This window comes from Tachyglossus aculeatus, chromosome 9 (assembly GCF_015852505.1).
Source record: "Tachyglossus aculeatus isolate mTacAcu1 chromosome 9, mTacAcu1.pri, whole genome shotgun sequence".
NCBI classification, from domain to species: Eukaryota; Metazoa; Chordata; class Mammalia; order Monotremata; family Tachyglossidae; genus Tachyglossus; species Tachyglossus aculeatus.
In genome coordinates, this window is record NC_052074.1 from 43,367,893 (window position 1) to 43,389,479 (window position 21,587).

At 43.4% G+C, this 21,587-nt stretch overlaps 2 protein-coding genes across 3 annotated transcripts in view; one reads left to right on the forward strand and one right to left on the reverse strand.

Moving 5' to 3' along the window:
* Nucleotides 1–18,303, forward strand: part of RIF1 (replication timing regulatory factor 1) — a 47,448-nt gene extending 29,145 nt beyond the window's left edge. The window contains exons 25-35 of one of the 2 annotated variants that reach the window (XM_038751485.1): nt 139–261; nt 791–942; nt 1,992–2,075; nt 2,160–2,211; nt 3,441–6,599; nt 7,934–8,080; nt 8,604–8,681; nt 8,770–8,885; nt 9,345–9,498; nt 10,631–10,739; nt 12,319–18,303. In XM_038751485.1, coding sequence (XP_038607413.1) covers nt 139–261; nt 791–942; nt 1,992–2,075; nt 2,160–2,211; nt 3,441–6,599; nt 7,934–8,080; nt 8,604–8,681; nt 8,770–8,885; nt 9,345–9,498; nt 10,631–10,739; nt 12,319–12,539 — 4,395 coding nt within the window. In that variant the 3' untranslated portion in view covers nt 12,540–18,303. The remainder of the gene's footprint in view (nt 1–138; nt 262–790; nt 943–1,991; nt 2,076–2,159; nt 2,212–3,440; nt 6,600–7,933; nt 8,081–8,603; nt 8,682–8,769; nt 8,886–9,344; nt 9,499–10,630; nt 10,740–12,318) is intronic. The other variant, XM_038751486.1, reaches the window with a different exon arrangement.
* A 2,171-nt stretch (nt 18,304–20,474) lies between these two features.
* The window catches only part of NEB (nebulin), a 207,242-nt gene continuing 206,129 nt past the window's right edge, over nt 20,475–21,587 (reverse strand). Inside the window, exon 147 of the mRNA XM_038751620.1 lies at nt 20,475–21,083. Coding sequence (XP_038607548.1) covers nt 20,910–21,083 — 174 coding nt within the window. The 3' untranslated portion in view covers nt 20,475–20,909. The remainder of the gene's footprint in view (nt 21,084–21,587) is intronic.

Here is a 21,587-nt window from a genome sequence, read left to right on the forward strand (position 1 = left end):
TGATTTTTGAAATGAGGAGACCCAAAACTTACAAAATGCAGAGGATGTGATGATGTAATGTCACGAAACCTACAATAAAACTGAACTTTATTTTGCCTGTGCTTTGTATTTCACATTGAAAATTGCTTTTTGTGTTAGACTGAAAACACGCAGTTGGATGCAAAGATCAGTGGTGTAAAAGTCAAGTCAAGTGGGAAACGGAATTCCTTGTTGTCACAAGCAAAAGATTTGAAGGAAAAAAATGCAAAGCCACCAGCTAAGGTAAGGTCCATGTCATTTAACTATAAAAAATGGTACATAAATATGGGAGGTTTAGTTTTTGTCTTTTAAATAGGAAGAAAGGATGAAGAGAATTAATATGATGGGTGAAAAAATGAAATGAAGTTGGAGAGGAATGAAGAAGATTTGGACCAAGAAACATAAGGCCCGAGAAGGAAGATTAGAAAGGATGAGTGGATAGTTAGTGAGGAGTGGAGATCTGAAAAAATAGGCCCAGGAATGTCAGGGTTTATAGAGGGTAGAAGAAAAGAATGAAGGAGTGGAATAACTGATAAGGGCTGCCTGGCTCTCTTGTGATCTTTAGAGTTTTGCTGTATTATAAAGTCTTCACAAACAGAAGACTGGGTCCCATCAAAGTTATTTGCTTTTAAATGGATGCTGTAGTCAGTGTTATAGTCTTAAAAGAAGTAACTCCAACTCTCATATTATGTAGAAAAAATCATAGAATTGAGAAGGGTATGGACTGAGCACTATGTTTAAAAACTTAAATACGAAAACTTTCTTTTTATAGTTGAAATTAGAATTTTCATCTCCCAAAGCGAAAAATGAGATTCTTTTGGAAGAGGAGAAGTCTGTTGATTTTGTATTTATTCCTCCGGAAGGAAAGGAGACAAAAGAAAGAGCACTGACTGAACATCAGAAAGAAGTGCTTAGAACAAAAAGGTTTGTAATCTGTCTTGACAGTCCGCAGCCAGGTCCCATTTTGGTACAAGGCTGTGACTAATTCCCATCTATGTATTCTTTTCCGGCATTTAGTAGAGTGCTCTGCGCACAGTAAGCACTTAATAGATACTATTACTACTACAACAAATTTCATTAACAGAAAGCTCACACTGAATAATAAGTCCTGGCTTGTGGCCCATGTATGTCAAGTAATACTCAAAGTACTGTTATTTCAGAATGACAGACTTAAGTAGGTACTTTCTTGAAGTTAGTTATAACAAGATTGCATGAATTTTCCGAAGATTTGCAATTCACCATTTGTACACGTTTTTACTTTTTCTTTGAAGTAATAGTAATGTTACTATTACATGAGGTAATATTTATAACCCAAAACAGCACATCAGTGATTGCAGGGATCATGTCTGGACTGCTAATTGAGTAATAATACCCTAATGAGTAAGCCACGTGCATAAATAAGCCTCTACATGCCTCACTCAGCAAAATGTATATCACTAGAAGACTTAACTCTGTATGTTCAGATGGAGACTCAGTCAATCAGTGGTATTTAGCACTTAGTGTGTTACAGAGCTCCGTACTAAGTGCTTGGGAGAGTATTTTTAAAAATAATAATAATTATTATTACCTTGCTAAATTCTAGGACTGTGAAAGCTTTGGATATTGACCTACCAAAATGGTTTGAATTTGCTTCATCATAGAGAGTAGGAATGAAAGTGTCATATATGCTGTTCCATCTTTCCCCTAAAATCTGAATGTAATAAGACGTTGTTCATTAGGTGTGATGGGCTTCCCAGCTTCAACATACCATTAAACTCTGTTTTCATGGTAATTTTCTAAAGTTGTAAGCATCTGTCCATTTGGAAAAGTGACGATTTATTGAGTACCTACTATGAGCCAAATATTGCTGTGCACATAGTAAGCGCTTAATAAATGCCATTAAAAAAAAAAGTACTGTAAGCACTGATCTAACCAAGAATGCTTTTTCGGATTGTACAAAGTGAAAGAAACATAAGAAATATTTGCTTTTGCAGAGTTGACATTCCTGTTATGTATAATAACCTAGATGTATCCCAAGACACAGCCTTATTTTCTCAATATTCTCAAGAAGAGTCTATGTAAGTATGGTTACTTCACCCTTTGGTAATAATTGATCTCATTCATCAAATGATAAGCTGTCTAATTTGCATACATTTCTATAGGGAAAAAGGGACTCGGATTGAAGAACCAAAGGATAATCCTTCAGAATTTCAGGTATGTTCTGATAGTTATATTGGAGGTTTTAGGAGAGTTACTGGTGTCCAGTAACCGGGTGAAACCCACCCTTTCCTCTCCTTCCAAACTGCTAGCACGTTATTCTAAGCATTTCTCTTTTCTTGCCTTGATTACTGCATCAGCCTCCTCGCTGATCTCCTTGCCTTCTGTCTCTCCCCACTTTAGTCCATACAGCACTCTGCTGCCCGGAATACTGTTATACAAAATTTCAGTCCATTTCCCCCCAACTCCTCAAGAACCTCTGGTGGTTGCCCTTCCACCTTTGCAACAAACAGGAATTCTTTAAAGCACTCCAATCAGATCTCTCCCTCCTCCATTACCTCTCTGATTTCCTATTACAACCTAGCCTACACACTAGGCTGTCTCGTCACATCTGTATCACTCTCTTCCCCACCCCTTCCCAAATTTTATTAAAAGTACATCTCCAAGAGGCCTTCCCCAACTACGCCCTCATTTCCCTTTTGGCCTTTCCCTTCTATTTTGCCCTTGGATTTGAATTTGCACCCTTTATTCACCCCACCCTCAGCCCCATAGCACTTATATACATATCCATAATTTATTTTCATTAATGTCTGTCTCTCCCTTTAGACTTTAAGCTCCTTGAGCAGGGAACGTAGCTACCAACTTTGTTATATTGTGTTCTCCCAAGTGCTTAGTACAGCACTCTGCACACGAGTGCTCCATAAATTGATTGAGCTTGAAAAGATCTTAAGCGATCTGCTCATGTCCTCTGCCTCCAGGTGAAAAAATAACCATGAAGAATAGGTAGCTTGTCTGTTCTGTTTTTGAAGATCTCTAGGGCGGAACCTCCCTAACCTAATGGTAGCATGTTATAGGTTTTTTTGTTTTGTTTTGCTACTCTGGGCTTTCCTTATGCCTAACAGAAATTTCTCCATCTTAATTTGTGCTCGTTTCTCATTCATTCATCTGTGCACATTAAGAAATGTCAGATTGGCATTTTATTTAAAAAAATCTTTCATATTTGAGTGGTTTGGGCCTTTCCCTCGCCTCCTGTGGCATAAACAACCCTAACACCCCCAATTCTTCCACATAAGATGTATTTCGTCATCTCCGTTAATTTTTTTGTATTACCCCAGACCTGACCTAGTTTTTGCAATTTCAGCTATGTTATAGGGCTCCACTCCACCAGAGAATATAGCAGAAGGGATAATTCTTGGTATTTAACCGCTGTGCTAATTTCTCTGCAGGAGGAAGAGATGAAGAGTGAATTTGGAAAGACGAACAAGCCTCTTGATAAAGCGTCTACTCAGAGTAACCAAGTTGTTCCTCCAAAAAGAAATTCGGAATTATTGAGCAGTAAGGATGACGTAGAAAAAGATACTAGAATAATTTCCAAGTCCCCTTCTCCAGAACATTCACTCCTAAGTGGAATTGTGGAATCTAGTGGAATTGTGTCTGGGACACCACCGCAGCCCACGAGCCGCCGGCAATCTTTCATTACCTTGGAGAAGTTCGATAGTTCAGAGAACAGACCTTTTAGTCCATCTGCCTTGACCACTGCATCTGGAGCCTCTTCAGCTGATTCCGTGCCCGTTGGTCAGGGTGCAACAAGCACTTTAGCTAAAGCGAAGGTCCGAGCAGGGAATTCCTCCAAACCTGACTCCGAAAAAGTTGTGGTGGGGGCGAAAAGAGCAAGTCGCAGACAAAATAAAGCCGAACAGTCGGGAAGGAAGAGAGCCAGGTTGTTAACGCGGTCGGAACAGGAGAAAAGTCAAGAATCCCCATCTGTGGAAAGTAAACAGATTTGTGCCCCTGGTCAAATTACAGAAAAAGAAGGTAGACTCGAGACCCAGTCTAATGTACCTGGCCCTGCATCACTGGAAGATGAAACCCCAGATCATAACCTGAAGGAAGAAAATGTCGCAGCAATGGAAAAGGCTACGACGGAAGGAGATCGTGAGGCGGGATCCAATTTGGAATCCAAAGAAAATACACCTCCAGAAGAAATACCAACAGATCAAATGTCTAACGAGGACAGCCAGGTCCCGCAGATATCATCCAATCAAAAACCACTTAGGCGGTCCTCAAGACGACGATCGGAAAATGTCGAGTGTGCCACCGGTAGCCAGGACAAAGAAAACAGCCACCAGAAAAAGGAAAGACGAAAAGAGGAAGAAAAATGTCCCCAGAAGAGGATTACTCAACTAAAAGATGACTTTTCTCCAAAGCAGAAGCAGGCTTCTGCAAAAGTTAAAGATGAACAAGACGACCTGTCTAAGAAGGAGAGCAGTTTGCCTGAAGAAACTACCAGTGAAACCGAAATAAACAAAAGTATTAAAAAAACAGAAGCTGAGAATGTAAAATCGGATGGAGATAGTCAGGACTCTGGCTCAGATAAGGTTTGTGAGAAACCAGCAAGGGGACGCACGCGATACCAGACAAGGAGGGCATCGCAGGGTTTGCTCTCTAGCATTGAAAACTCGGAGTCAGATAGCTCCGAAACGAAAGAAGATGGTTCTAAAAAGAAACGATCTGGGAAGTGGAAAAACAAAACCAGTGACCCTCTTGAAGACAAAGAGAAGGAAGAAAAAATGGGGAGTCAAGAGTATATAGCATCAGAAACTGTAACAGAAGGGAGGAGTTTGGATGTGCAGAATAGGAGTGAAGTGAGTCCAGAAGAAGACCCAAAGATTCCGTTAATATCTCAGACTTGTGAGTCGAAAGACGAAGGGACCTATTCCACTATTAACCAGTGTGCTGATGTGTCAGAGGTTGGTGGGCAGAACCGAAATGGAAAACTCAAAACTGACACTGCCAAAGAAGACTCGTTTACAAGCCCATGCGTTTCTGAGCCAGTTTTGAGTACAAGGCACGCGACTAAAAACTTGAATAAGGAAGATTCGATGGAAGATACCACAGTGCCTTCCGACAGAGGTTTCTCCGTTATCTCCTCGCCGTCTGAAAAACCTCCGCAGACTCCGGAGTGCCACCACAAGAGAAGTAGGAGGGTGAGGAAGTCAAAGAGTTGTGATTGCTGTGAAGCAAAGTCACAGTCTCAAGAAAAATCATTCACAGAGGTAAAGACCCCTGATGATCAACATGTAAACCTCAGTGAACACAAAAAGGCAGGTGCCCAGACAACAGTCACTGCAGCAGAAAATTTTCAGCTCTGCCCTCTCTTGGGAAAAAAAGCTCCCTTGCAGGGAACTTGGGCTTTTAAAGATTCACTGATTGACTCCGTGCTTGAAAGCGAGATGAAAGAAAGTCCCGTGGAATCGTTTCAGGAACCTCTTCCCGTAGAAAGGGTTGGTTTAGAAAATCAAACCAGCTTCAGTGACGGAACCCTCGAAGAGCAGGGGCCGACTGAAGTGGAAGGCCAAACTGATAGGCCACACTTATTAAATGATGATGGCTCCTTAGCTCCTTTAGAACATACTCCCATTGTAGAGATGCAAACAGAAGTGCCGGTAACTTCGTTAGGAGAGGAAATAAATAAAAACGGGACACCAGAGAGAACGGCCAGTTCCGGAGGTGAACTCAAAGCGCACACTGATAAAGATGAGCCTGAAGACATGGACACTCAATGTGCTAAGTCTGAAGAGACCGAGGGGGAAGAAATGAATACTCGATGTGCTAAGTCGGAAGAGGCGGAGGAGGGAGGAATGGGCACTCAGGCTTCCAAACAGGAAGAGGAGGAAACAATGGAGGCTCAGGATGCTGAACCCAGAGAAACAAAGACTGAAGAAGTGGGCAAGCCAGGTGCTGAATCCAAACAAACGGAAGTCGAACAGACGGAGGAGGAAGGCGTGAACGCTCAACCCGTGAAACCTGAAGAAAAAGAGGCAGGAGAGATGGGATTTCATGGTGTGAGGACCGATGTGAACACAGCATTGAAGCCCGAAGAGAATGCTGAACCACGTAAATTTGAAGTCAATATTGAAGCTGACAAATGTGAACAAGCCAAGGCAGAAGACAAGAACAGCGAAATAGTTAAATCTGGGGAACCAGTGGCTGAAGAAGGGGATGTTGAGGTGGATAAACCTAATGAAAGCCTTCTGGATGGCGAGAAGTTGGAAGAAACAAAAGTCGATTGTGACCTTGATCAGCCCGGTCTAGAAAATGTCAGCGTTGGGATTTTAGAGGAAGTACAGTCAGCTCCAGAGGAAGTAGAGAAAACCTCAGCTTCCACTAATGAAGCCTCAGAACAGATCACAGAAGAAAGTAATGTTTCCTCTCCTCAAAAGCTGAAGGGGCTAGACGCTTTATCTCTGGCCACAGCAAATGAAAGTCCCAGTGGAGTGCAAACACGCTGTGTGTGGTCTCCTTCAGCTTCGCCCTCCACCAGTATTTTAAAAAGAGGAATAAAACGACCTCAAGAAGATGAGACCCCATCACCTGTCACCAAGGTAGGAGTTGTAATTGAAAGAGTGTTAGTAATAGCATTTGGGAAGAACGGGATAATGAGACACATTCCCTGCCCACAAGGAGCTTCCCCTATAAAGGGGGAAGCAAAATCAAAATAAATTGAACAGAAATAGAAACATGAGTACTAAGGGTGTAAGTAAGTTTTTAAGTTGGCTGAAGGGATGGAGGGGAAGGTGGGGTTTAGGAGGACATTGAATGAAGGGGAGCTGTGGTGTGTACGATTTGGGGAGGGAGGACAGTAAAGTGAGTACGGCTAGAAGGTTGACTTGGGAGGAACGGAAACTGCAAGGGAGCCCAGGCTTGATTTTGAGGAGCAGAGACATAGTAATAATAATAATTAAGGCATTAAGCACTTCCTATGTGCCAAGCACTGTTCTAAGTACCGGGGGGAGATTACAAGGTAATCAGGTTGTTCCGCTTGAGGCTCAGTCTTAATCCACATTTTACAGATGAGGTCACTGAGGCACAGAGAAGTTGTAACGTGTGGCCAAAGTCACACAGCTCATAAGAGGCATTCATGCTGCTTCTCATCAAGCAGTGCTCCAGTAAGATGATCCATGCAGCAATGCAGTATAGAAAGGAGTGGGGAGAGGCTGGATTAGATGATAATCGGGCTATGTGACTACTAAGGAGCATCATCAATTGTTTTGACAGCCGAAGGCTGACTGTATCAGCTGTGCTGTGGCGAGCAAGTGGGCCAGATTATTGTCCTTCACTTTCTTTGGAATTGGGGGTGTGTCATTGAGTTCTTTACAGGCCGTCAGTTTCAGCGGCCAAGTTACAAGTCAGCAGTGGCCGGACATTTTAAAGCACTGTGGAATCAACTACTTTTCTCAATAAACGTGCTGTCTGGGTTAGTAATGGTGAAGAGGGCACCAGAGACCAGGTTTAACATCTGGATGATTAGGGTCGCAGCTCATGATCCAAGGAACGATCATTGTCAAGGAACCGTATTAGAGAATTGTAATTACAGTAGTTTTGGATACATATGGGGAAACGACACAGTTGACCACAATTTAGTGGGAGACTTGTGTATGTTCATACACCGACCTGGGTTGTCCTGCCTTCCCCCCCTCTTCCTCTCTGACCCCTAAACCCAAATTCTGGGTAGCTGGAGAATGGGAAACAAGGGGTAGAAGAGAAAGGGGCTGAGAAATAGCTGCTTGCAGATGATTTGTTGAACGTTTAGTGACCAATTAAATGAATTGAGCTTTGAAGCCCACCCTCCATCTTTGATTAGCTATTTAATGCTTGTCAGAAGCCCCAGAATAATCAGATTCATTTTGTTAGCTAATAGTAACTTACACATTTACAGATTCGCCGAGTATCCTTTGCAGATCCAATTTACCAAGCAGGCCTGGCCGATGATATTGATAGGAGAAGCCCCGTTGTTAGGCCCCATTCATCAAACAGTTCCCCAACAGCTAGAAGCCTTAAAATTCCATCTAATTCACAATCCAAGGTAAGCTATGGTCAGTGTTTCTCTTCATTAAATATTGCTTGGAAATAGTCTCTATAGCTGCATAGTTTTTCAGAAGTGCCAAGGAAAAATAAGTCTATCAATTAATGGAGCACTTACTATGTGCAGAGCACTGTACTAAGCATCTTGTTCTATACCTCATATTTATCCGATGCATTTTGAATAGACTGCAGTGAGCAGGATTAGGGAATATTGTTCCAAGAAAATTTGTTTGTCCAGATAGAATTCAGTGCCATGTTGGAAGAAATGGTTGTGCGCATACCTGCAGTGTTAGTTAAAAGGGGTAAGTACTTAAAAGCTTGAGTTTACCTAAGTGAGTTCTTGAACAGTGCAGTGAGAGAAATCTAAAGTGAAAACTTAGATTATTTTAATTAGATGCATTTAATCTAACTCTAATTGAACATTTCGGAAGGCGCTTCTAATTTATGGCTAACTATTGAATTGATTTTAAGATGTTAATGTTTAGGGTTTGAGAGATTCTTTTTTCTCCCTTTTTCCTGTCTAGCATAACACCACTCCAACCAAGGGATTTCTGTCCCCAGGATCACGTAGCCCTAAATTTAAGAGCTCAAAGAAATGTTTAGTAAGATGCTCTTTAGTTTCAAATACCTCTTGATTTTCTCATGTTCAGTCTCACGATTCTTATTTCACAAGTTCTCTCTTTTTCCAAGATGACCGAAATGACCAAAGAATCATTGCCATCCCCAAATGAAAGCGTATATCCAGCATTGATGAGCTGTGGAGCACCAATTGACATCATTTTGCCCCAGATTACTTCAAACATGTGGTATGTGACTACTTTCCCATCTAAATTACCACTTCTGGGAAAGTGGGACTCTTGTATTTTGGCATGCATGCAAATGTTTTCAGTGTAATTATACACTACAACTTTTTGATCACCTACGCACCTATGCATTCCTCCAATTTTCCACTTGCAATGGGTGAATTTTAATTTGTAGCAACATGTTAAGTGGAATCTTAACTCCAATTAAGAGCATGCATGTCATAGTGGATTAAGATTTAGGAGAAATGGGAGAGAGAGGTAGTTCATTTAGTAGAGGATGTTTGTTTTAAGGCCTGGGATTGAGAGGAAGAAAATATGGAGAGAAGACTAAAACAGATTGGAGTGTGAATGAGTGTGATGGGGCAAGTGTTTCATAAGGGCAGAATGAAATTTGGAAAAAGTGTTAACCGCATTTGTGAACTCGGTCATTTTTTTCCCCTTCTGCAACTGCTTACATTACAGGGCAAGAGGTCTGGGACAGCTAATCCGTGCAAAGAACATTAAAACAATTGGCGACCTGAGTACTCTTACAGCAGCCGAAATCAAAAGTCTCCCTATTCGTTCTCCAAAAGTTTCCAACGTTAAAAAAGCTCTTAGAGTATATCACGAGCAACAGGTAAAATTGCTTTTGAAAAACAATATAACAGTGCAAACAAAGCTGTAACAATAATGACTGCACGATAACTACTCTTTTAGACATGCGGTGTCTGGAAAGTGTGTAAGGCATTTGGATTTTTTTTATCCAGAATCTGGGTGTAGCTGTACAGTGGTAACTGTAGTGTACATACTCCAGGAATTTTTCTGTCTCTTTTTCTGGTTCCTCATCTGTGTCTCACTTGTAACTGTGGGTGCCCCTCATACCACGGCTATGCAAATGGCTCCCAAGGCTATATCGCTAGCACCAATTTCTTACCTTTGTATCCTGGCATTTCCTCTTGCCTTCATAACATCTCCATAGATGTTCCCACCAGCACCTTACATTCAGTGTTTAAAACTCAATTTCTCATCTTCCCTCCCTAATCAAATACTCACCAACCATCACATTTGACAGCATCACCACCCTTCCTGCGTCCAAGATGCACAGCCTTGCTATTATCCTCGACTGTCTCTTAGCTGTCACTTTCAGTCTATCACTAAATCATGTCAATTTCTCCTCCCAACGTCTGCTTTCCTCTCCATTCAACTGGTTACCACCATGGTACAGCCATTGGTTTTACCTCGGCTATCCTGCATCAGCCTCCTCTTGGGTCTTCTGTCTCCATTCTCTTCCCTTCTCTAGTCCATATTTGATTCTGCTGAGCAGATGATTTTTATAAAATCATTTGCCCATATCTCAGCTCCTCACAAAGCCTATAATGGTTACCCCTGTTCTTCCCCACACGAAGCAGAAACTCCTGACCACTGACTTTTAAGCATCCGGTCAGCTCTCTTCCCTCTCTTTTCAGCTCTTTTTGTTCTTCACATTTTCATATTGTCCCTTCCTTGCTCTTTGTTGCTGTAGCAAACTTTGTTTTTTACCCTGCTCTGGCTGCTGCCAAAGGTTCTGTTTTCTCCTCTTGCTCTCTCCCGATTTTCTTCTCTCTCTGGCGTCTTTTCTGCCAGTACGACAGACTCCCTCTAATTTCTGAATTGCCACCGTCATACATTTCATTTCCATTTTCCATTTCATTTTAGTATTCCTTTATTTAAAGTTTAACTTAGTTCTTTCTATTACTCTTCTTCCTCTACTGCCAAACACGACCATCAAGATGAAATCCCGTGGATTTGAAGAAATTACAGCATTGGATGCTTCAGATAAGCTAGTGAATGGAGTGGACAATAAACCTACCTCTCCTGATGAAGAAAGACTTGCTACAGGTAAATTTGGCCAAATATAGTCCGCGTCATCTTGCCCAAATCATTTGTCCACTTCCCACCTTTAAGTGACCGTTTTGGTTCAGTAAATATGGGGTAGTCTCAAACTGTTTGCAGTCGTTTAAGATGGTCTGAAAACACAGTTGCCCTTTTTTAAGGTATGTGTTAAGCGCTTACTATCCCTGTACTAAGCGTTGGGGTAGATACAAACTGGGGTATCCCACATGGGGCTGACGGTTTTCACCCCCATTTTACAGATGAGGTAACAGGCACGGAGCAGTGAGGTGACTAGTCCAAAGCCACAGAGGCCACGGTGCTTTTCATACAGGTTAACATGGGCTCTTATGGTTTCTGTGGTTGGTTTTTCAGAGGTTTCATTTAGAATACACCAGGAAATTGAGCCAAACCTGCTAGTAAAACACTTTCTGACCATCTGGTCTTCCATCCTTTCACCTTCAGAGAAGTAAGAGATGGGGGTGGGGAAAAGCAGAAGTGTTAGTGAGCAGTTGGAACTGGACGAGTATGGTGTCCCACACATCCTTCTTCACACCTTTTTTTTTTAAATGGTTTTTGTTACAATGTTCCAATCAATCAATCAATCGTATTTATTGAGCGCTTACTGTGTGCAGAGCACTGTACTAAGCGCTTGGGAAGTACAAGTTGGCAACATATAGAGACAGTCCCTACCCAACAGTGGGCTCACAGTCTAAAAGGGGGAGACAGAGAACAAAACCAAACATACTAACAAAATAAAATAAATAGAATAGGTATGTACAAATAGAATAGATATGTACAACATATGTAGATATGTTCCAGGCACTATACTAATCACCGGGGTAGATACCAGCTAATCAGGTTGGCAGGTTGGACACAAGTCCATGTCCCACATGGGACCCGGTGTCTTAATCACCTTTTAACATATGAGGTAACTAAAGCACAGAGAAGTGAAGTGACTTCAAAGCCTTAGTAAAATTACATCGCCTCCCCTGAGTAATCTCTCATCTCCCCATCCTATTTTCCCTCCCTAATGCATCAGCCATCCACTTGAGCCTAAGCACCGAGGTAGTCACTCCACCCTCACCCCTTCTGTATCTACCTTGCTAGATGGTAAGCTCCTCGAGGGCAGGTATTGTCTCTGTTTACTCTGTTGTACTACCAAGGACTGAGTACGGTGCCTTGCACAGAGTATGCGCTTAATAAATACCGTTGATGGAGGATAGACGAAACGATGGATCTACCCAAGGTCGCACACACGCGGTCCAGGCCCTCTGACTCTCAGGCCCGTTTTGTTTCCACCGGGCTACGGTGCCTCACTCGTCTTCACGCTCCACACAAGCATCCATATCTAGGCCGAGATGATGCCCCAGAATTTTCTATTCCTTTGCAGTTGGTTTCCTTGTACTTACTGTTGGGTAGACACATTCCTAGAACCTAAAACATTATTAAATGGAAGGTTTGAAAAGGAATGTGTTCTAATCCTATTGACAGCACCTTTTCTCCGTAGAGGGTTACCCGGGGGCAAATGGAATATCCAAGAAGGTAAACATGGTGGCTTATGTAATTGTGCTGACTTTTCTCTTAGATTTGGTTGAGCCTGCTTCTTCCGTCACGGACTCCCAGGAGCCTAAGGATCTCCTGGTACAGATCAATTCCCTTGCGCTGCAACTAACTTCGGAAGCTCTCCAGCACTATTCGGGAAGCCAGCTATTCGAAATGCAAGAGAAGCTCGGGAGCATGACAAACTGCATAATGAAAAATCTACAGTCTCGTTGGAAATCGGCACCCCACGAAAGCTGCTCGTAGGGTTTCCTCTCAGAAGAAACCGTACGCAACATCGGAGTAAAGACGCGACTTACGTGTGGTTTAGTGAGGGGGATTGCCAGCTCTGAAGTTTTCCATAAAAATTTTCAGACCTAAGACTGGATAGTCATGAAAAACTTTTAAGCGTGAGGAAGCCTGTCGTGATGTAAGTTCAATTAAAAGAAAAAACCTTGCAGGATTTCTTTTCTGTGTAAAATATTTGTTTCCTGGCTGCTATTCATACTCCAAGTATTTTCAACCTGAAACCCCTTCTTCCCTAATAACTTCAGTATGTTTTAAATATAGGATGTTTTTATTTCAACTCTGTATATTACATGCCCAACAACAAAAGCTTTGAAATGAAATTGAGAAAGTATGAGTTGTCAATCTTAAAAAGAAAAATTTTTTTTTTACCTTTAGTATTTTAAGTGACAACCTTTGTGGATAATCTCCTGATGAATTGGCCTCTGAAAACCATCTGACCCCAAAATTCACTTTTTTTTAATATATCAGAGTTTTTTGGACAGCTCTATACGCTGGAGTATTCTCCCAAGGATATGTAGTCCTAAAGAGCATATATATCAGACATAAACACCATTTGTATATTTTGTATAGGTTACAGATACTGGTTTTAATTTATGAGTTGCAACTTTGAACATAGACTACCCTGCAGATTCTCATAAAGACCTTTTTCGTAAGAATCGTTGGTTTCTCATTATGGATACTGATTTTTGTATATATTATGAATTGTAGTACCACTACGAATGGGCTGGAGTTCTTGATGAGATTGCTGCAGGTAATTTGAAAATGATGTCTGTACAAATGAAAATTTTAATTTAAGGCAGCCTTAGCCTCAAGCAAATTTGGTTTTATTTTACGTAGACCATTTTGATGTAACTTAGTTAAATGCCGAACAGCAAGCAGTAAACGTTTGGAGATTAGGTTAGCAAGGACCGGCAGACTAACGTTTGGGAGGAAGAGTCTTACCTTTTAGTATTAAATTTCCTACTTGTCTTCTAACGGCCGAGAGAACCGGGTAGTGAAAATCCAGGGAAATGTTTGGCAGAGTCCCTCAGTTCAGCCGAACGGATCGATAACAGCTGTGTAGTAAAGCACTTGGGGAACTGACCTCAAAGAGCCGACAACTGAATCAGTCCGCGGTTGGATAGATTCGTCCAAATGTGCTAATGAGTGGCTTGTCTAGCAGGGGTGTGATTAGATGGTGGAGTTGCCGGTCGCCTGCTCCACAGGGCCCTCGCTTCCTCCTTTTCCTTAGCAGAGGGACACGAGGAGTATTTAAGGGGGAGCCAGGATGTCCTGCGAGTTGTTGAGGCTGCCAGAGTGACCTGGCCGTGACCACTTAGTAAAGCAAGATAGGGAAAGCGAGTGGCGTTTCTCTCTACATCAGAGCAGTTGATCCGCCCTCGACCTTTTCGAAAGGAAAACAAATTAATTGGCCCCCAGAGAGCAGGGGTCACGAATAATGGTCTGATGCTATTTCCTCGAAGCCCTTCCTTGACGCCACCTGTCTGGGATCGAGGATCCCTTTGATTGTCCCCTTGTTTTAGGAACAGAAAATGCGAAGTGGAAAGCAATTGCAAGCAAAAGCAGGTTGGTTGCCAAAATAAGCACACCATGTTTGTTTGGGATAAAATTAGGTTGATTTATTAAGCGTGCTTCGGCAGTGACAGATTTGTGAATGTATTCCGTTCCGATTTTGTTCATATTACGGAACTAGGAACTTGGCCCCAGATGACTCTGTGATCCCTTAGTTGAGCTTTTCTAAAATATTCACGTGGATTTAGAGGTTTGTTAGAAAATCCAGGTTTTTTTCATAATCATTCTTACAGAAAGCTCCTCTCTGCCACTGCCTTGGTTTGAAACAAAGTTCTGTGGACCAAATGTCTCTCTCTCCTTATCCAGCTTCTCCTTTCCTTCTGATTTCTTTGTCCATTTCTTCTACCCCAGTCACCTCCTTAGAATGTATTCAGTTTCACTTCTGGTATTTGAAGTTTCCTACATGGGATGTAAGTGTGCACCCTTACAATAGCTTTCCTGTATAGTACTTGAGAATGAGTTGGTTATGGGCACCAGTGGCTTTTTTGCAGCCTGAGAGCATAAATTACAATCGGAGCAGTAATTTTAAGATGGAATAAGATCAGCCTTGTGACCAAACCGCATCGTCCAAGCAGTGAAAACACTCCCCAAGATTTACAACTGAACAAATCTCAGGTAAAGATTTCAGGTAAAGTTCAGTTCAGAAGTTCAGGTTGTTGAGATTTTAGTGACGACTGCAAGGAATTTTGAGGGCTGAATGTTAAGTAATGGAGTTTTTGATTTACTTAAATTTAATCCTACTCCCCGCAAAAAGTTAAGGACTCCAAGAATCTGGTTGAAAAGACTTCAAAGCCCGATTCTTCTAGTCACCTCCATCAGTAGTGTTTATTGAACTCTTACTTTGTGCTCTGCTTGGGGGAGAATATTATCCTACAGATTGGGTAGACACATTCATTGCCCACGAGGTGCTCGTAGTCTCGATGGAGGTCAGCAAAAAAGATATAAACAGGTAAATTTGGAATGCACGGAGTAGTTAAGTCTCATTTCAGGAACATTCCTGCAAACTACAGGCTGGTGGCATCTGGCTTTGTGTTAGATGGGATGGGACTGTACTTATTAATAAGTACTGTCTTCAATAAGTGATGGGTTATGATGTTTAGAACCCAGTACACTGCTTGACCCTGAAGGTTGTGTGTTTTTGACTTGCTGGATTCAAAAGATTTGATATTCTTTGAACAGAACTGGACCAAATTTCTAGACTACTTTAGTTCTGGGCTATGAAAGCAAAACCCAGAATAGGCACGGGAAGGAGGGTGATGACTCAAAACTGCGGCAGGCAGCTGTGCAGTCCTGAACAAAGAAGAAATTGATAGAGAAATGGAAAATGAATCCAAGATTACTCATTTTTCTAAACTTGCAACTTGTTATAGCTAGGCCAGTAGGGCTAGGCTTGGACTCCCGGCAGTATGCCGTTTTGGGTATTTTTGAGGTGGCCCTCAACGAGCCATGAGACCCAACTCCATCAAAGAAATGGAGGAATTTGGTTTATTTGTGAAAATCCTTTTTCCAACCTCTCGGAGCTGTTTTGCACTTTATGTAGAGTTAATATCACTTGGCTCCTTATGTGTTTGTGTGTGTGTGTCCTGCTAAACTTGTTTAAGATCAAAGACTAGAACTCAAGAGTAGAAGCATTGACAAGGTAGCTGTGAAATATAAGCAAGAGGGGAACCTTAGATCAGTTGGGAAGAAAATGAATGAGATCTAGGTGATCCATAATACTTGTAAACTGGTGGTGGGGAAAAAAGATGCTGCTTTTCTTGCTTCGTTAAGTAAAACTGAAAGGCAGTTTTGATCGTGTGTGTCTTCCAAGGTTCTTTCGAACTGCCCCTGTGTGAGATAACGGGAGAAGGGTTTTCCCCCATTCTTCAGGCAGAATTCTGGGTGTGGCAGATCACCAGAGAAAATTGTGCTCTCTATTGGATTCCAAATAAACCAAGCTTAGGGTTTGGCTTTTTGAATAGAAAGATGCCAAAATAAATTTTGAATGTCTCCCTGATGTCAGCTTAAGGGCCCCATTAAGATACGTAAATTCTGCTAGTCTGTGAATTTGTATAAAATTGTTCAACATCAGTGGTGGGGACGATTTTAACCATAGCAGACTGACTAATGCAACCTTCTACTTCCTTAGATCTGTTCATTTATTTAAAATGAATAAATGTGGAGAGCACGGTCTTTTTTAAAAGAGGAACATAGTGGATGTACTGTGAAATCGGTACAGGGAATGATGATAAAGAGCCTGTTTGTGAGTATTGTCTGGTTAATACCCCTGCCGCCTTAATAGACACCATTTATCAGGTCTTAATTTGTGGAGGTGAGTGCCCAGTGAAATCATGAGTTTGCTCCCTCACTGCAAGGTTGAGTTCTCTGTTCCGTGCTTTTACCAGCGGTCCTTGGAGCCATCTGGGCGGTAACTGGCCGGGAAAGGGTTTCCCTTGCCCTCGACAATTGCTAGGAAAGACGTGAAGCTTCTCCTGGACTACAGCTGATTGCTCTGTCTTAATGTTTCACTAAAAGAGCCACTCTTCCCCTAAAGCACTTTAGAAATGTAACAGCGCCAGTATGGGGGCTCTCTTAACAGGTCGTTTTCTTGGCAAAGTTAGACCAGCAAAGCGTCGTTTGACTGGGGAGGGTCTTGATTCAGAGGCGGTGATGGGATTTGGGGAATTAGGTTTCTTGGTCTGGCCCAGGGTATTCCTCCCATAACAACTCCGAAGGACCGAGTCACGAGCATTTTGGCCATCTGTGGGGATGCCTGCCCCCTCTCCCCCGCACTGTACATAGTGGAAGGGAAAAGGGACTCTGCGTGACAATTTCGTTGCTATTATCGGACATTGTCTCAATTTAACTTTCACGGGAGGGTTCAGAGTGGAGTTGATTCAAATCGGATCTTCGGTGACAACATTTTGTTTCAAACAACTGGGCTTGTATATTTTTATATATATTTATGGCGGTCCCAATTCAGAGCTAGGCTTCACTCCCCCCCCCCCGCCGCAGATTAATTTTGCGGTTTTGTACCAACACTGAAGTTACTTGGGAAGTGAACTAACCGATTCGCAAAATTGATCGTCGATGTTTGTGGGGTATTTTTGCTACTTCGTATTGGCAGAAATAAGCACCAGACTGTTATGCAATGAAAATAATCTTCATGCTAAACTTTACAAATGCTTATCTCCAGGACTTTTCAGTTCCTTCCCTCTCCCCCCAAGCTGTCTCTGTTTCATTTAACTTCCTGCCAACTGCACTTTTTAGAGGAGGAGAGTTAATTCGGGTCGATGAGTCTGGAAGCAGACTTCTTTTATTTTCCATCCCTGTGTAGCGCCGTACTACCGTACGGCCATAGTTCAAAGAGTCTAGTTCTCATTTACCTGGAAATTTAGAGCTGTAGTTCTTCAAGGGGGAGAATAGTGGTCTAGTCTACTTAACAACTGGAATAGATCTGGCACAGGCCTAATAATGGTCACCTTGGATTTGCTTGCAATTCACAAAAATACTTATTAATGGGAAGTGTAATAAAAATGTCGACTTACCCAAGTTAATTTCTCTGAAAAGATTTCCACTGGGTCTACCTCTGCTCCTTGCCACCACTCTAATGCCCGCAAACGTACACATTTTGCTAGAGTCTGTTCCTTAGCCGTAAAAGAGGCATCTGCATTGGGCACTGGGGCAGCTTGAAAGAGAAATTCCCTTTCTCGTTGCTCTGTTTTCCAGGAATTACAATTGTGTTACAGACGGGAGTTAAGTTTCACCTGTGAAAGAAAGGCTGTGGTTTGTTAGTAACTGTCCATTTGGCCCTGTGGCTGCCTCTTCCTCCCCCCCTCACCGTATTTCTATCTCCACTAAAGATGGGAGCCTTCTAATATTGTATCAACGTGTAAGGCAGGAAAAAATAAAATAAAAGAACCTGGTACAGTCTGGTCACTGCCGGGTTCCGAACGATTCCTGCTTCCCCTATAACACTTGGTGCCTGACGCGGACCCCGTTTTCTAAAATAGTTTAGTTTTACATTAGCGAAAGGTCTCTATATTTGATAAGCAAATAGCCTTCATGGAAATGCAGTTGCTAACAAATGTTACTGAAGGGAAAATACTGGTAAAATTAGTTTTTGTTGCACTTTTCCTCACTGTTAAATAAAAAAACATGAAAGTAAAAATGCTTCCGGTGCCTGTTTTTTTGTGGGGAACAGAGAACTCTTTTCAAAAGAAGGGAAAAACGTATGGTCGCTTGTCGACGTTCCTGGTGTCCCCAGTTTTTTCCTGCCTGTCTTGCTATTGACCTGCCCTGTCTGTGCTTCCCAGCTAAAGTGACGTTTGAGGAAAACGGCAGAGAATCCGCACCCGTCCACCTGAAGAATCGGCGCATCCGAACGGACCGAGTTTCTCAGGTGTATTTTCATCGTGGAAAGCAAGGCCAGTACTTTTTTCCTTACCTCCCTTTCCCTTGCTCCTGGAGGTGAGCGGTTGCAGCGTTGCCATTCTCGTTATCCCCCCCGAAACGTGACTGTGAGTGTTGAGAAGGGTCTGAAACTACAGAAATCGAGTGGCTGTCTTGGAGTAATAACGACGGCGTTTGGGAAGCGCTTACTGTGTGCCAAGCGCTGGGACGAGTTCACCGTCTTGTCGAGTTCGAGCAGCGGCCCCGAGTCACCATGAGGGGAAGGCCGAGTGAGCGGGGGGCTCGAGGAAAGCAAACCCACCGGGACGGAGTCTTAGAAAGGGACGAGTCCCGAGCCCCCGTTTTCGGTCCCTGCCCTGAATCGAATCTTACCGTCACGACCGACCTCACGGATGTCAGTGCTAAGCGCTTAGTACAGTGCTCTGCATCATCGATCGTATTTATTGAGCGCTTACTATGTGCAGAGCACTGTACTAAGCGCTTGGGAAGTACAAATTGGCAACATATAGAGACGGTCCCTACCCGACAGTGGGCTCACAGTCTAAAAGGGGGAGACAGAGAACAAAACCATACTAACAAAATAGAATAGATATGTACAAATAAATTAAATAAATAAATAGAGTAAAAACATATATACAGGTGCTGTGGGGAAGGGAGGGAGGTAAGATGGGGGGATGGAGAGGGGGACGAGGGCACACAATAAGCGCTCAATAAATACGATTGATGATGTCAGGAAATGCATTCACATTCACTGTCTTCTACAGCTAGCTGAAAGGAGAACAAAAACACTAGAGGCAAGTTACAATTTACTGTTGGGTAGGGACTGTCTCTATATGTTGCCAATCTGTACTTCCCAAGCGCTTAGTACAGTGCTCTGCACATAGTGAGCGCTCAATAAATACGATTGATGATGGAGGGGCAGGACTGGCCCAGAGGCCGAGGGATCCGGCCCCTTTGCTTCAGAGGCCTGAGCTGACCCTGCTGGACTTCGTGGCCGGGCCACACGAGAAGCAGCGTGGCTCAGTGGAAAGAGCCCGGGCTTTGGAGTCAGAGGTCATGGGTTCAAATCCCGGCTCCACCAATCGTCAGCTGGGTGACTTTGGGCAAGTCACTTCGCTTCTCTGGGCCTCAGTTATTTTAGACTGTGAGCCCACTGTTGGGTAGGGACCGTCTCTATATGTTGCCAATTTGTACTTCCCAAGTGCTTAGTACAGTGCCCTGCACACAGTAAGCGCTCAATAAATACGATTGATGAGGATGGAAAATGGGGATTAAGACTGTTGGGTCGGGACTGTCTCTATGTGTTGCCGACTTGGACTTCCCAAGCGCTTAGTACAGTGCTCTGCACACAGTAAGCGCTCAATAAATTGATTGAGCCCCACGTGGGACAACCTGATCACCTTGTATCCTCCCCAGCGCTTAGACAGTGCTTTGCACGTAGTAAGTGCTTAATAAATGCCATCATCATTATTATTATCATTTTACTAGCCCCTAAGAGCCCTAGCCTCTGGGAGGCTTTGTGGCGTCATCATCCATGGCATTTATTGAGCACTTACTGTGTGGAAAGTGCGACAAAATTGGCCAAAGCCAAAGTGAGAGAAACAACCCATGTGCTATGCCGACTTTGAACATCTACTTAATGTACATCTACATCTTCTTAGACTGTGAGCCCACTGTTGGGTAGGGACCGTCTCTATATGTTGCCAACTTGTACGTCCCAAGCGCTTAGTACAGTGCTCTGCACACAGTAAGCGCTCGATAAATACGATCGATTGATTAATGGGCACCAGGGAGTTGCTGTGAAACCATTAGTGGAGAAGAGACAATTCTGCGTGCCTTGTTCTGTTTTACGTGTCCCGGTTAAAAGTATTTCCTAGAAGGGAGAGGACTTTGGGAAATCATCAGAAGGGCTGGAGACAAACTGCTGCTGAAGTGGGAACTTTATTTTGTCACTAATATCCGTGCAACCTTGGAAAGCCCGGCTGAAAACGCATGCATTCAGCAGCGGGCAGGCCAGAGAGAGAAGAGGCTTCTCCGGGTTCATTTCCAGGTCGCTCGCCTCCAATAAAAATATCTTCAACACACGGGGGGGGAAAATAATAGGTTTTTGGTGATTTTTTAAGGCATCAGATGCTTCTATACATTGAGTAGGCTGGACTTTTTGAAACGAAAAGGTACGTCATTTCGGGTCAGGAGTGGAAACAGACGACGTCAACTCGTCTGATTGGCAGGCTACGGTGGGCAAGTCCAGCTGTCATTTTTACCTTGGAAGGGTTAGAATGAGTCGTCTGTTACATCAGCAGATGTCTAGAGCGCCGGCTGGGAGGAGGATGAAGTTTTTTAGTGGAGTTCAGCCTGCTGGGCTCAGATGGCTTCCACGTAGTTGGCCGGGAGCATCCCCGTGCGTCCGGTCCGCTGGACGGTGCCGTACATCCAGCCTTCGTCGATGGCTTGCACGTTGACGATGGCGTCCCCGTCCTTGAAGGACACCTCGTCCGCGTCCGCCGCCATGTAATCGTACATAGCCCGGAAGGTTTTCTGCTCGGGGGGGACGGGGGGAAGTGTTCAAACAGCACGGCCCACCCTCTTCCGTGCAACTTATGCTTCCAACTTCCTCCTGCGTCTCCTCTGATTCCCTGGACCACCCTCCTCCTGGACACGTGTCCCGTCAGCCTCGCTTCTTAGCTCCGGGGCCGCTCCTTCTCTGCCTCCTCTTCTCTCCCTAACCACGAGAGACCCTCAAGGCCCTGTCCTAGCCCCCCTCCGCCCAGAGCTCGGCGCTTAGAACAGTGCTTTGCGCATAGTGAGCGCTTAACAAATACCATCATCATTATTATCTCCACGGGGCTGTCTGGTTGACACCCCCTTCGGTATGTCCAGAACTGAACTTCCCCGCTTCCCTCCCAAATTCACCCCTTGACCTAAACTATCTGTGTGCAGAGCACTGGACTAAGCGCTCAATAAATTCATTCGTTCATTCAATCGTATTTATTGAGCGCTTACTGTGTGCAGAGCACTGTACTAAACACTCAATAAATTCAT